This window comes from Aptenodytes patagonicus, chromosome 7 (genome assembly GCF_965638725.1).
Source record: "Aptenodytes patagonicus chromosome 7, bAptPat1.pri.cur, whole genome shotgun sequence".
In the NCBI taxonomy this organism is placed as follows: domain Eukaryota; kingdom Metazoa; phylum Chordata; class Aves; order Sphenisciformes; family Spheniscidae; genus Aptenodytes; species Aptenodytes patagonicus.
The window spans coordinates 65,749,403-65,763,126 of NC_134955.1; the positions used below are offsets into that span (position 1 = coordinate 65,749,403).

The window sequence follows — 13,724 nt, forward strand, 5'->3', positions numbered from 1 at the left end:
CTAGTCCTCAAGGACTGAGGAATGAAGCATCCTAGACTCACCTGAGCACATCAAAGCAGCGGCCCGGGAAGGGTTTGCTGGTGATGACAGTCCTCAGCAGCACACAGTGCCAGTGGTGGGAGAGATCTGAGCAGGCTCTGTCCTGCAACATCTGGGAGTGGGATGAGATTTGCAATGCAAAAGGGTGGTTGTACGGGAGCAGCCACAGCCATCCCAGGTGGGCTCCAATTTCCTAGGAGCTGTGGGGAGACCAGCTCAGCTCCCCACCAACCGCTGGAGGGTTTTCCCGGGGAGCATGGTAAGAAGAGGGGGGCTTTGCCTTCCCTATTAGTGGTTCATCTGGTTGCTCCATGCAGGCAAAACGTCTGTTTTTTCACAAGCTCTCACTTGGACCCGCCAGGCTGGCATGGTCTTCTGTGCAGTCGTCACTCGTCCTCCCTCTGCAGCTTTTAAAATAATAGCGTTTATCTGGAAGGACTGGCTGGTCGCTGAGGCTGGGTGGGGGATACATCCCAGCCGGGAACTGGCAATACCCCAGCATGCTGGGGGGAATAAAAATAGCATCAGATGAAGGGTATAGTACACACATACATACACAGAGAAAAGCTTCACAGGCAGGCTTTTTACATGATCTGCACCAAACCCTGACATTTGCACTGCTAGGGGCAGGGGTTTGGATACTTCTTACCCACCATCACATGGAGGATGTCTGCATCCAAGCGACATGCACAAAGCTCCCTGTATAGACGCGGGAGACAAACAGGCATTTCAGGGTACAGCTTGTCTGACCTGTTTTAACATCTAGCTGCAGGTGAAATGACTCACACCCTCCAAGTGCCTTTTTCTCTCCCTCGACTGTGCAGGACTCCTGGAGGCTGAGTTCAGATGCAGACACGGGCTTCGTGGGTGAACCCTGTTCTGAGTGTCTGCGCTCTGGAAATTGGGTGTATTTTGTAGTTTGTTCTTAGAAGCAGGAAAATAGCACACTCGTCTGAGCACCGCATGGGTTGGGGTATACTGCGTCTAAATCCTGGATCTGACACAAATTCGCCTCCCTCATTGGCATGTGAAAAATGGCAATTACTTTTCTGCAATGCATTCCTAGATGTGAAAATTAATAGCATTTTTTGCCAACATCTTTACAAAAGTTTGTTTTATGTTGTGCAGCCTAGGCATGAATTAAGCTTTCCTTATTATTTTCAGTTCTATTTGTTGGGGTTTTTTTTAGCATTGTTTCCGAAGAAAATGAGGTATATGTGATTGCAGTATTTGTCTGATATTGGTTATATCGTCAAAAACTTTAAAATCCATTTGCCAGCTATAGCTAAGCTTGTGTGAAGGACTCACCTTGAATCATTTCAGGCGAAGGAGGAAATGGAAGACAGCTCTCATATTTCCAGAAAAGGACCTATATACAAGGGTGCCAAGACCAACATACCTTGTGAGGACACTGACCCTTTTTATGGGAATTAGACATTCCCGTAGGACATGGACCAGATCAGATCCCTCTGGTGGGATCTGAAAGCTGGTGAAGGAGCTGTTCTGCGGGTCTCAGCCAGCCACAAGCGAGCCGGGAGCTGCCAGCTCTTCAGTGTGGACCAACGGACGGTGCATTTCCCTAAGACGCTGCCTCCATCGCTGCAGCCAGCTTGGAAAGTTCCCACTCGCTCCGTCCACTCATCCCACTCACTCCGTCTGCAGTGCTTTCCAGTACAACTGTGGGTCTGTGCTGTCAGATGGGTCACTGGCATGGTCCAGGTTAAAAAAAGACCTATTTATTTATTTAAATTTATTAACCTGGCTCATTTCTCTGATCTAATTTTCAGTGCTGCTGGGGAGGGGAACAGTAAGTAGTTGTCTTCAGGGCCACAATATTGAATTAAGGTGCCTTCTAGGATGTTCCTGTATTAAATGGGAACAAAAATACAGGGGTCTGGACAAATACATTAGATTGTGAGTAAGCAGATGCAAGGGAGATGGGGCTTCTACAAAACATTAATGCAGACAAGATAGTTACCTTTGGAAACAATTTTTGAGAGGTGACCAACACCCACATCAGCCTAGCCTATGCATTAATGAGTGTGACCTGTCGGTTACTGGTTGCGGCCCCAATCCAGCCACATGGCAGGGCTCCTCCTTCTGCTCTACGTGGCTGTATGTAGCTGTGGGGGCTGAAATGTTGTGTTTGCTTTCTGTTCCAGTTTTTGGCGCTGCATAAACACCTGGTGAGCTGAGTCAAGCCAGTTTTCCTAGGACGGCATCTCCCCTCGCTGCAGGACTCCAGCATCCCTTGCCCATCAGCCACGTTTGTAGGATGCCTCAGCTTGGGCACCCAGAGTTTATTAGTCACTGTGAAAATCTTTGATGGCCTTGTGCGGCTTTCCCTCTTTCTTACTCGGTGCACACCCGCTGTATTCATCACCATGACAACTGTGTGCCTTTTTGCTATACCGTTACATGTTTCTGTGATTTTCCGTGGTGAGGGGCAGGCACGTATTGAACGCCACTAACAACAGCATGGGTTGTTCTAGGAACGGGACAGGATGATCTCTGGTCAAATATTTGCCACTTTTATGAACTTACTGTAATTCTTCAAGACTTCTACCAGTTCTTTAATCCATTCACGTACCTTCCTTGGAGTCACTTATTAAGGGGTCTTTGTGAATGGAGCAAGGTCGTGGAGGGATGATTTTCACAGTACCAGTACAAAAAAAGACAGCAGACAAGGGATGCATTTCAAAGCATCTGGAAAGGCCACAGCTTTACTGATTAGCTCAGCAGTAGATGGGAGAACCTGTGTGTGTCTCAGCCTTGCGCTGGCTCCCTGACCTCTCATTGCTGCTGCCCTCGTCTGCACTTGGCTTTGGGTTCGGTTATACAAGCTGGCACCTCACAGGAGCTGCTCCAGCAGTAATGTACCCATTGCCAGTACCTTTGGTAAGGTCCCTCTTTGGAAGTGGTGATGGGCTGAGTTCGCAGTCACAGCGAGTTACCTCTTGGTACGGAGGGGAGGGAAAGGAGCTTGGGGTTAAGATCAAATGGAGAATCTCAAGTTGCTGTTGTCTCCTCTGTGCCTGCCTCGTAGATAACCCAAATACTTCAGTTCCCAGGGCTGGCCATCAGTTGACTTATACTTACCTTTGCCAGCTCGATAATTAACGTCAACTCCATTCCCCCTCCTTCCCAAAACAAATACATTAAAAGCAAGAAAAACAGGAACCTGCTCTCATGAGACAGGATTTGTGTCATGTGGGGCAGTCTTTCACAATCCCATCCGTAAAGGAAATGAAGTCCTACACTGAATCTCCATCACATTAATGAATTTAGCACTTGTGTGAGGCAGGGGTGTGGCTCTTTACTCCTTGAGATGTGCTACATACACAGTTAATGCAGTTTCTTCTTATTAACTCCTTTGGGTTTGTGTCTATTCCTGGGACATACGTTTGGACAGGCCTATGTGTAACCTCTCTGAAAAGGGTCAGGGACAACTGAAATAGCTCATCCAATTTAAGATTTCTAAATAAGCCTCTCCTAATTTGCTGAGGAATGTCAGATTGCATGAGGTGTTTTTCTGTTCTCATTTATAGAGAAAAATAACCAGTAATAGTTATTAGACATTAATAGAATTAAGTCTCCATGTAAACACATTTAATCCTGATCTGGCTTAGGTTGAACCACTGTGGAGGTGGATTAAATCCAACCACATGAAAACATTCCTAATATGGAAAAATTTGGTAATGCAAAACAACTATTACTGCTGGAACTCACATCTCATTTTTTTCCCCAGCTCTTTGTCTCTAGAAGAGGATCTTTCTTTTCTTTTACTGGTAAATATTCTAACGATACTGAGTAGTCCTGACTACTCAGACTAGATCCCTGCTGTGCTAGGTGTAGTGCTCCCTTGGTTGAGGGTGGATGTCCTGAAGAGGGGACAGTCTCCGTGGGGTGATGCAGGGGTGAAATGTTTTCCTTGTGGTGACATAGTTCAGTGGGTGAATGAGGACCAAGACCCCGGTCTCCAAGGTGCCGTAATCTCATAGTGTCAGCTGGGATATGAGGGTCTGCTTGGTTATGCATTTCAGAGTGACAAAGAAAATAACAAACACCTGTGAACACATCCAGTTTTCATGAGAAAGCCGAAGGTAGGGTGGCCACAGGGCTGTGCATCAGCCCACCTTTGCTTCCTTGGAAATATGGCTCCACCAAGGTAGATTAGATTAGATATGAATTCTTGACTCCCAGCTAACCCCTGGATTTCTGAGTCCCTGGGCATTTTCTGCACGAATTCAGAGTGCAGCAGGCTTGCATCTTCAAAGGAGCTGCCCAGAAGTCTTCCAGGGTGTAGGACTTTCTGTCCCAAGCAGAGGAAGAGGAAAGGATTTATTGAAGAGGTCTGACAGGCTCCTGCTTGCGTCCTACAAGAGACTGAAGGAAAATCTCCTCCTGGGGAGGTGACAGCAGGGCTTTGGGAGTGTGTCTTCTCCATTGCATGTGCATAAAGTGGGGAGAAAGCCCACGGCTGTGAGTGGTTACTGGGTCCTTGGTCTCACTTGGCTGGAGCAGATTTGCACTGCAAATCTGATAGCGTTCATCACCTCAGCCGCCCATCCCCACAGCAGGGACACATTCAGCTCCCCCCAAAGTGTTGGCCCCATGTTGAGGCACAGCAGCGCTTGGGTTCAGACCCCCGTGCCAGTGGGCTCGGCTCATCTGAGTGACATCTGGCCGAGTGGTTCTGGGGTGAAGCCTCCAGCAGAGAAAAACAAAGTAATTTCCTGGCTTTCAGAAGGGCCCGCTTCAGGAGTGTGAGGTACAGGCAGTGCCAAATTAGCAAAGTCTTGGCTTTTCTTCTGCAGAAGGCAGCAGCGGCAGTCACGGGTAATTGTATTCTGTGCAGGGAGATAACCTCTGGCTGGAGAAGTTTTGAACTGAGAGGAGAAAAGGGAGAAAGGAAAGAACAAGAGTAGACTGGGGGAAAAAAGGGAGATGAGGGTAGTTTTCAGTGAAGGGCAGGTGTTTGGAGAGGAATCAAAAACTGGTGCTGTAGCCTTTGTTGTTGTCACTCTGGTCTTTATAAACAGCTGGCAGGACAGAAGCTATCAAAGTTACCTCATGCCTCTCCGGACCGCGCGTGCAGTGCTGCACTGGAGAGGGGAGCGCTGCGAGCCCCTGCCAGGCTGCAGGCAGCTGCCTGCCCTGCAGCATCCCTGGCTGCCTCCGGCCACCACCTGCCAGGCACAAGCTGGCGGGGGGAGAGGAGGGTGCTCAAGCTGTGAAATAGGGTCACGGCCACAGAGCAGGGAAACATTGGGTAGAGGATGCTTTCCCCAGCCCAGATGTTTTCAGGGACCCGGCCGCTCTGGCCTGGCACAGCACAGGGCAGAGCAGCACAGCCAGATGGGGAGACCAGTGGAGGAACCGGCCATCTTCTCTGAGACACATCTTGGGGACACATCCTTGCAGCTGGTTGCTTTCAGCATTGCATCATCTGCCGGAGGTGCCACGCTGCCCTCCAGGGAAAGAAAAACACAAACAAAACAGCACAACCCACCTTCCAAATCTTCATTTAGAGACCCTGGCTTCAGTTAAATGTAATTACTTAATTTTGAATCAAGGGCAACTTCTCCTGCGTTTATTTGCTGTCCCCAGTGGCTTGTCCAAGAGAGAGAGAGTTGCTCCATGAGGGTAGGTGCTAATGAAGGGGAGCTTCCAAATGAGTGTATGTGTCGCTGCATCTAGGTCAGAAGAGTCCGATGAAAGTATCTTCCATGTTTCTCTGTTGTTTTTTTTTTAAACTGGGCTTCTAATAAACATGTTAACTTTCCAAATTATTACAAGCAGCTGCATCTATCAGCAGCACACAAGGATATATTTACTGCGTTTGAAAGCTCTCTAACGAAGCTTTGAAGTCCAGCTCATCCCAGATTCATGCAGGGAAGGAGCTGTGGCCATCGTGGCACTCCTCTGCCATCGTCTGAAGATGTGAGACTTGAAAGCAACTATTTCTTTGCAAATATGGACAGGCATGAGAAGCCTTTTTATAAAAAGTAAATAGATACTGAAATATGGATACTCAGATACTTCAAAAGCTACATCTGACTGTCACAGAGTTTTGTTTGTGTATTGCAGGGGCTTTCTTTTACTTTTCTTACCAACACTATCCCTACACAGTCCATATTTGCATTTAATCACGTGCTGCTTTTCACTTTAGTATCGTCATCCAGAGAACCAGTTTCCCTATCCTGCCTCAGTCCCACATTCAAGAAAACTGGATGAACCTAAAAAAAAAAAGATTTCATATAAGTAACATGCATCAAATCAACAGAAAGGTTTTTAATCTGTGGATCCTTCCACAGCTTGAGGCTCAGATTCCTTTTTCTGTAGAGGCCTGAGAGATGCTGCAGGGTGAAATAACTGTAGCGTTAAATGGCATGGCATCACGAAACGGTGGATACTGCTGGGTTTTATAATCACACACCCCTGTTACGGTGCTTCTCCATGGTGCTCCCAGTACACCCAAACATATTAGACATATAAACTCTCCAGGAAATGCTTGTGTTGCTGTGTGAAGCCGCACAACACGGCACATGGGGAACCTAATTGCACCCTCCAGCCACTGTTATAAAAGTAGCAGTAAGCAGAGCTAAAAAGTATTGAGCACATTTGGATTTTCCAGTCTCTGGAAGGGTGTGTACGTTGAGTTAAACTTACAGCTGTGTAGTCTCTGCTGAATTACTGTTTCCTTTTGATCTGTACTAAAGATAGTGATGGAGCAGGTGTGAGTGTGAGTAATGGGTAGGTAGGTATCACAGTACTTGGGTTCTTGCTCACTTTCTTTCGTCTCTTTATGCAGTTTCCTTCCTATTTATTCCTTTCCTTTCCTATTTCCTTTCCTTCTCTTGGTGTCAGGATATTTTTAGCTCTTCAAGGCTCTATCATCTTCTGCGTCAAAAATAAAGGTGAAACCCACTTTTAATCTATACTTTTAAGAAAGTGTGTGTGTGTATATATGTATCTATGCAGTGGCATATATCTGAGGTTCCTATGTCTTGATCAGCTCCATTTGAATTCACTACAAGAAATTACGATAGAAAGGAAGGAGAAATGGCTGTTCTCTCAATACTGTTTCCCCATCTCCCAGTAACATTTGCCATAAGCGATGTCCTTTGGGTACTGACTCTGTTGTGGGTTTATCCCCCCTAGATCATCTTCCGGAAGATCAGCGATGTCAAGAAGGAAGAAGAGGAGCGCCTGCGCCAGAAGAACGAGGTGACGCTGAGCATCCCTGTGGACCACCCCGTGCGGAAACTCTTCCAGAAATTCAAACAGCAAAAGGAAATGCGTAATCAAGGTTCAACCCACATCGACCCGGAAAGGAACCAGCTCCAGGTGGAAAGCCGGGGCGTGCAGAACGGGGCCTCCATCACAGGCACCAGCGTGGTCACCGTGTCTCAGATCACCCCCATCCAGACGTCCCTGGCTTACATGAAAAGCAGTGAGGCCGTGAAGCAGAACAACAGGGATGCGATGGAGCTCAAGCCAAATGGAAACGGAGACCAAAAATGTCTGAAAGTGAACAGCCCCATGCGGATGAAAAACGGGAATGGGAAAGGGTGGCTTCGACTGAAGAACACGATGGGGACCCACGAGGAGAAGAAGGAGGACTGGAACAATGTCACGAAGGCTGAGTCCATGGGGTTGCTGTCCGACGACCCCAAGTGCAATGACTCGGAGAATGGTGTAAATAAAAACCCACTGAGGAAAACAGACTCTTGTGACAGTGGAATCACAAAAAGTGACCTTCGCTTGGATAAAGCTGGTGAGACTCGCAGCCCCCTGGAGCACAGCCCCATTCAGGCTGATGCTAGGCATCCTTTCTACCCCATTCCTGAGCAGGCCTTACAAACCACGCTGCAGGAAGTCAAGCACGAACTCAAAGAAGATATCCAGCTGCTAAGCAGTAGGATGGCTGCCCTTGAGAAGCAGGTGGCAGAAATTTTAAAAATATTGTCCGAAAAGAACGTACCCCAGATCTCTTCCCCCAAGTCTCATTTATCACCCCAGCGGCCCCCCCAGATACCCTGTCAGGATATTTTTAGTGTTTCAAGGCCTGCATCACCTGAATCAGAAAAAGATGAAATCCACTTTTAGCATATACCTATGTGTATATATGTATACAGTATATATGCAGAGGTGTATATATACCTTTATACATATATATGTGTGTGTATACGGTAAATATATATACATATATATTTTCACTTGCATCCAATATGACTTGAACACACCAAGGATTTTGATATGTAAATATTGCATGTCCAGCTGGATTCTGGCCTGCCAAAGAAAACAATTATTAACATAGATATTGCTTGTATAATATGCAGTTGACTGCATGCACACTTTACATTTATTTATAATCTCTATTATGTAATAAAAGAATGACTTTTGTTTAACAAAGGCAATGTACTATTTAAAGAATCAGGGTCTAACCTGCCAATATTGCCATGACAGTTTTGATCTCAGGCTGGGTGAATTGAGCTTTTATTTCCTCACTGTCTTTTCTGCCGAGTTAAACAGTAGATTAACGTGACCATGTGGAGGACACGTTCAGACTCCAATTAGTATTGTTTCCTGGTATCATTCCATTACAATATACTGTATATTTGGTGATGAATTCCCCTACTCCTCCTAAACGGAGGGCTCAGCTTGGTGGCCAGGGAAGGGCACCGTGTCCGGTGCTGGGGTGGATCACTGGAATTTATTTCTGTGGGTATTGTGCATGCACAGCCTTTTATTTCAAGTATCGTCCTGCTCTTTTACCATTGTAAGTAAGAAATAATAATGGTGATTTATGTAACAAAATGAAACTAACAGAAACTCTCCCAGCTGCACTCCCTGTGTGCTTGGGGGTAACTTCTTTCTTGAAAACCTCCTTTTACTGATGCCATTTTTACTGAACTGTTAGAGTAACATTATGTAGATTCTCTTTGCAGCACTAAGCAATGGTGTCCGGTTCTGTCAGTATCTTCATTAGGATGTCCCGTTTTTGCAGGGTTGAGGTTGCTCTCCCACTGTTCTCCCCCACCCACCCCACCCCTTGCCCCTGGCAGAAAGACTTTGCACGTGGCCTGAGCAAGGGAGAGAACAATTGTAGTTCAGCTCCTCAGGAGCCATGTGAGCAGGTTTGAAAGCCTGAAGTTAAAAGGCTGCAGTTAATCCCCCTCCGCTGTCTTTTCTGAGGACGTTTATCAGTCTGCAACTGCATTTTGAGAAGGAGAGAAAATAACAGGTCAGGATGAAATTCCCTTTAGTCCAAGGCACCTGGATGATAATGTTTGGGTGGGAGAGTGGTGGGTGTGTTCGGGAGATGAAGTCCTCCCTAGGGTGCTGCCCGCTGCTCTTGCCTTGGACTTGTGGAAGGTTTCAGTGCATGGGGGGGGGGGCACATTTCAAGAGCAGGCTTGCAGTGCCCACACAGCCAGTCGTCACACGTACTAAGTCCCTTAGGTCTGTGTCAGATGCTCTGAGCCTCCTCTTAGCTGGCTGTCATCAGCATCTCCCAGTCTTGAACCGTGCGCAGACTCCATCTCCACCTCCTAGGCTGCAACATCTCCCTCCATGCGGTGCTGCTGGCTTCGCAGGGCTGCAGCAGGGCAGGCTCTTGCACTGGATCCTGTTTGTTTTCCTGTTTGGAGCTGAGATTTTGGACTCTGCCTGGGTCTGCACCTGAGCGTGGTGGGGTTTTTTGCCTCTCCGTTTGCACTGGTTTTGAATCCAGATACACGTGATATACAGCAGAAATGGCCATCGCAGCTTCAGCGCTGTTAACCGGTACAGCTTGAGGCCAGGCCAGCGGAGTGCAATGGCTCCTTCAGAGAAGGATTTCCCCTCCACACTTAAATGGACTCTTGCATCAAGATCCCATGTTTTCCAAAGTGCCTGGAGTAAAACATGTATGTACCACAGGGCATCACTATCAATCAGGTAAATAAAAGACATGATTATAGTTAGTGGGCATCCTTACCAGACACTAATACCAGATCCATTACTTAGCATTAGGAAACTAAACTAAACTAAATTGCTTCCTGAAAAACTGAAAAAAAACCCAAACAAAACAAACCATCATTTGCAGTAGTGGCAATTAGGAACTTGCATCTTAGGGTGAACATATCTTCTACTGTGAAATCCAAACCCATAAACCCCCAAAAGTTCATAAGAAAGCCAAAGAAGTCCTTGCTTCTGTTGTGTCAATTTGTGGAGGCTTTTTGGGAGATGACGGTCTTTCTCGTTTGCTGTTCCTTTCTGGCCTGTTTCTGCCCCTTCTCCAGTTCCTTTAGGAAATTATAGACAAAAAAAAGGAAGAATAAAAAGCCACCGAAAGGGACAACTCTTCCCCAAGCCCGGTGGTTAGGCTGCCTGCTCATTATAGTTTTCCACAGCTGTACTTACCGCTGTCAAAACTTTCAGCTGTATTTTGCAGCTGCTGTTCTGACACAAGTGCAAATCTGTAACTCTGCAACCATGCTTTGGTCTGCAAGGACAAACCGCACTTGCAAAACAGCAGGACGGTCAAGGTTCTACTCTAAATCCTACCCTGGGACTCTGAAAGAATCGGGGGGCTGGAGGGTTAGGGAGTTCCAGGGTTGCTGCCAGCTGCTGGAGTATGTACAGACCTTGCGGGTACGATTTAAGTGCCAAGCTTTGAAGATTTGAATGTTCTTGCCTGACTTGGATTGCTGGTTAAGACAGACACACAGCAACTGCCCAGAGCTGCCCAGTGAATAGCTGAGTGAGTCACGCAGGCTGTCTGGGGGCCAGGTTTTGGTAAAGTTCCTTGAATGCATGAATCTTGCCACGAGGTGATGCTGCGAAAGAGCCAGTAGGGCAATGGGGGTGACTTTGTTAGAAAGCTTTAGCCTTAATGGCATTCCTCTGCCTTTGTGAAGGACTTCTTTTCTTTCTCTGTAACTGATATTAATTCTAGATAGAACTGCATGGCATGCAAAGGGATCTCTATTTAGGTTTATCTTGCAAGTCAGGTGTAACTTTATGCCACTTTACAATGAGAGAACATGTAACGATTAATCTGACCCTGAAAATTATTTGAGCCCGGAATGTCTATTATAGTTCAAGTGCAACTCGACTGGTTAAAATGTGCAGTGGCTGAAAGCTATAAATAGTGTAAAATACCAAGTTCGTGAAACAAATATGGTGTTTCCAGGTCCACTTCTAGTGCTGCTTTGACTCTGATATTCCAATATTGTCCATTGCAAGTTCAGTGGAACCAGCTCGTGCATTGTACGAGGCAGTAGCACGATGGGTGTCTTGCAAACATGATAAATGCAGCCTGCAGATGGGCTGTCCCAGGCTCTGTGTGCTGGGGGTGCAGCCGGAGGCCCAATTTGCGGGATTGACTCTGGTGGCTGTTGCTCTGAATAATTGGCTTGTACAATTCTGAAGCACTTTGCCTCCAAAATTTCATGATCGGAGCATTACACGTTGTTTCATGGAGTTGTTACCGGGGCACTGGTTCAGCTTTCCCGTCCCCTCGGGGTTGTGCATGATGCGATTGAGCGTGCTGCCGACTGGGGCATTCCTTTTCTGTTAAAGAAGCATGAGTCATGGTCTTGTAGTTCAGGCTTGACTGAAAGCAACCACCTGTAGTCATTAAGTGCAATAAGGACACAAACGTGTCTCTTCCACCTAAGCCAGTGCTCAAGCAGCTACCTGCCGCGTGGAGGGAGCTCTCGGCTGCATGCTTTCCTTTCCTTTAAGAGCTGTATACCTGTACAGATGCTCCTGCCACATGCTGGTAACAGCATTCTTAGCACTTACCTTGTGCTTTGTGTATTCAAAGCATTTTACCTGCACACAAGTGGATTTTATCTTTCTGGACTTTGGAATAGAAATAAAACGTGTACAGAAAAGTAAACACTTTCCAAAGCAAATGAACTAGACTACCTTTAATAGCCGTTTTGTGTAATACTACATATACGAGATAGAACAGCATTTCAGGATAATAACTGAAAAAAATTAATTGTTGTCGTGAAGATTCAGTTCTTCTGAATTTGTGTTTGTAAATTGTTTTTTTCCATCTTTCTGTCTTTGCCAGGGGACAGGGGTTAGAGCAGAGCTGACTCTGGAAGTGACAAACTTAAGCTTTGCCCATTTTTCCTTTCCCTGTTCTGGAGTAGCACAGCTAACTACAGGGACTCGATGCTGCTGGTACCGAAGCTTGGGCTCATTGCTAGATTCAAATTCAGTCTTCATTTATCACCACATGGAAAGCAACCCTGCTACACGGGGGTGAACTGAAGGTTGAATCTGATGATCATATTGGACCTTAAAGTGTATTTTGGAACCCAGAAAATTTTAGAGAACTGGCAGCTGCAGAAATAACGTTGTACTATTTGCAGGCCGTGAGCATTTGCTCTGGGAGTAACTGAGACTGTTACACAGATGTCATCATTTGCATGGGTCAGAAAACAGGTTTTGTGCTCATGAAATAGCTTGGAGGCTTTTTGGGGAAAAAGACGTCCTGAACTGGAAGGGGAAAAAAAAAAAAATCAAAGGTTTGATACAAAATTTGGGAGTGAGGAGGTAGAGGGATATATTAGAATGAATTGACACTTTTTTACTCGGATTTTGAGCATTTAGAAAACACAAACCTATTTTTTTGGATGTCAGAATTGGACAGATTGTTTGTTAAAATAAATATTTTTTTCCTAAGTGAGGTGGCATCAAAGTGATACCCATTTTTTAAAAAAAGTGTTCAAATACCATTTTCCGAGAGAAGAGAGTTTTGACAGGTTTTGTTATTGTTGTTTTTAATAGGCTGTATGCAAAGGCTTTTTTCGGTTCTTTTTTTGTACCAGAAGCTCCTGTGTTAACACATATCTTCAGGTCTGTAGGATCCATATTGCTTTATAGTCTTGCTGCTAACATACTTGCTAGAGAGGGTTTGAGAAGTGGGATTCCTTTGGAGAAAGGCATCTCTCCGTGGCAGCCCGGGCTCTGTGACTCTCCCGTCCTGAGCTGCAGTGAGAGCTGTGAGCACTAAACAGCAGTCGGTTGCATTTTTCTTGGCACTTCTGGATCTGCACTGATTTCCTTCAGGGAATTTAAGGAAGGAAATAGAAAAGTTGACACTGTCACTTTTCCTGGATGGCCCCAGTTCTTCACCTATGTTTGTGCCACCAGAGCAGTGCTTTCCCATGGAGCCTACAGGGAGGAGAAGTTTGATCCAGCTAGATTTCCACATCTGGGAATAGTTTTATAACTTTCTCCTTATTTTTTTGATACAAACGGATAACATGTTCTCTAAATTTTTTGTTGTTTTTAATATGTTATAGTGCATTTCAAAATTAAATAATACATTCTTAAAACAAAGTGCTGAATGGAGCTAAAATAGGCAAGAAGTCCACATTATTTCTGGCAGAAAAGCAGCAAATTTTCTTACTGACGTAAAGAATATTGTGCAAAGATCAGCTTTGTGACACCTAACAAATGACAAACAAAATCATCCTTACTGAGGGTGCGTTTAGTCATATGGAAAATTGACGTTGTATTACACAGTGGGACAAGAAGGCATGTATTGATTTTGAATACTCAAATGATAGAAGCATTCAAAAAGGGCTTGACCAGGCCATGATAAATAAATTGTATTAGTTTATTATGTTATGTTAATCAGCCTCCTGATGCAAGGCAGGTGGAACCAGGCATCT

At 45.7% G+C, this 13,724-nt stretch overlaps 1 protein-coding gene across 1 annotated transcript in view; it reads left to right on the top strand.

Annotated features, from left to right (window-relative positions):
* KCNH5 (potassium voltage-gated channel subfamily H member 5) overlaps positions 1–8,906 on the top strand; it is a 165,486-nt gene extending 156,580 nt beyond the window's left edge. Inside the window, exon 11 of the mRNA XM_076345633.1 lies at positions 7,204–8,906. Coding sequence (XP_076201748.1) covers positions 7,204–8,151 — 948 coding nt within the window. The 3' untranslated portion in view covers positions 8,152–8,906. The remainder of the gene's footprint in view (positions 1–7,203) is intronic.
* Positions 8,907–13,724: the final 4,818 nt, after the last annotated feature.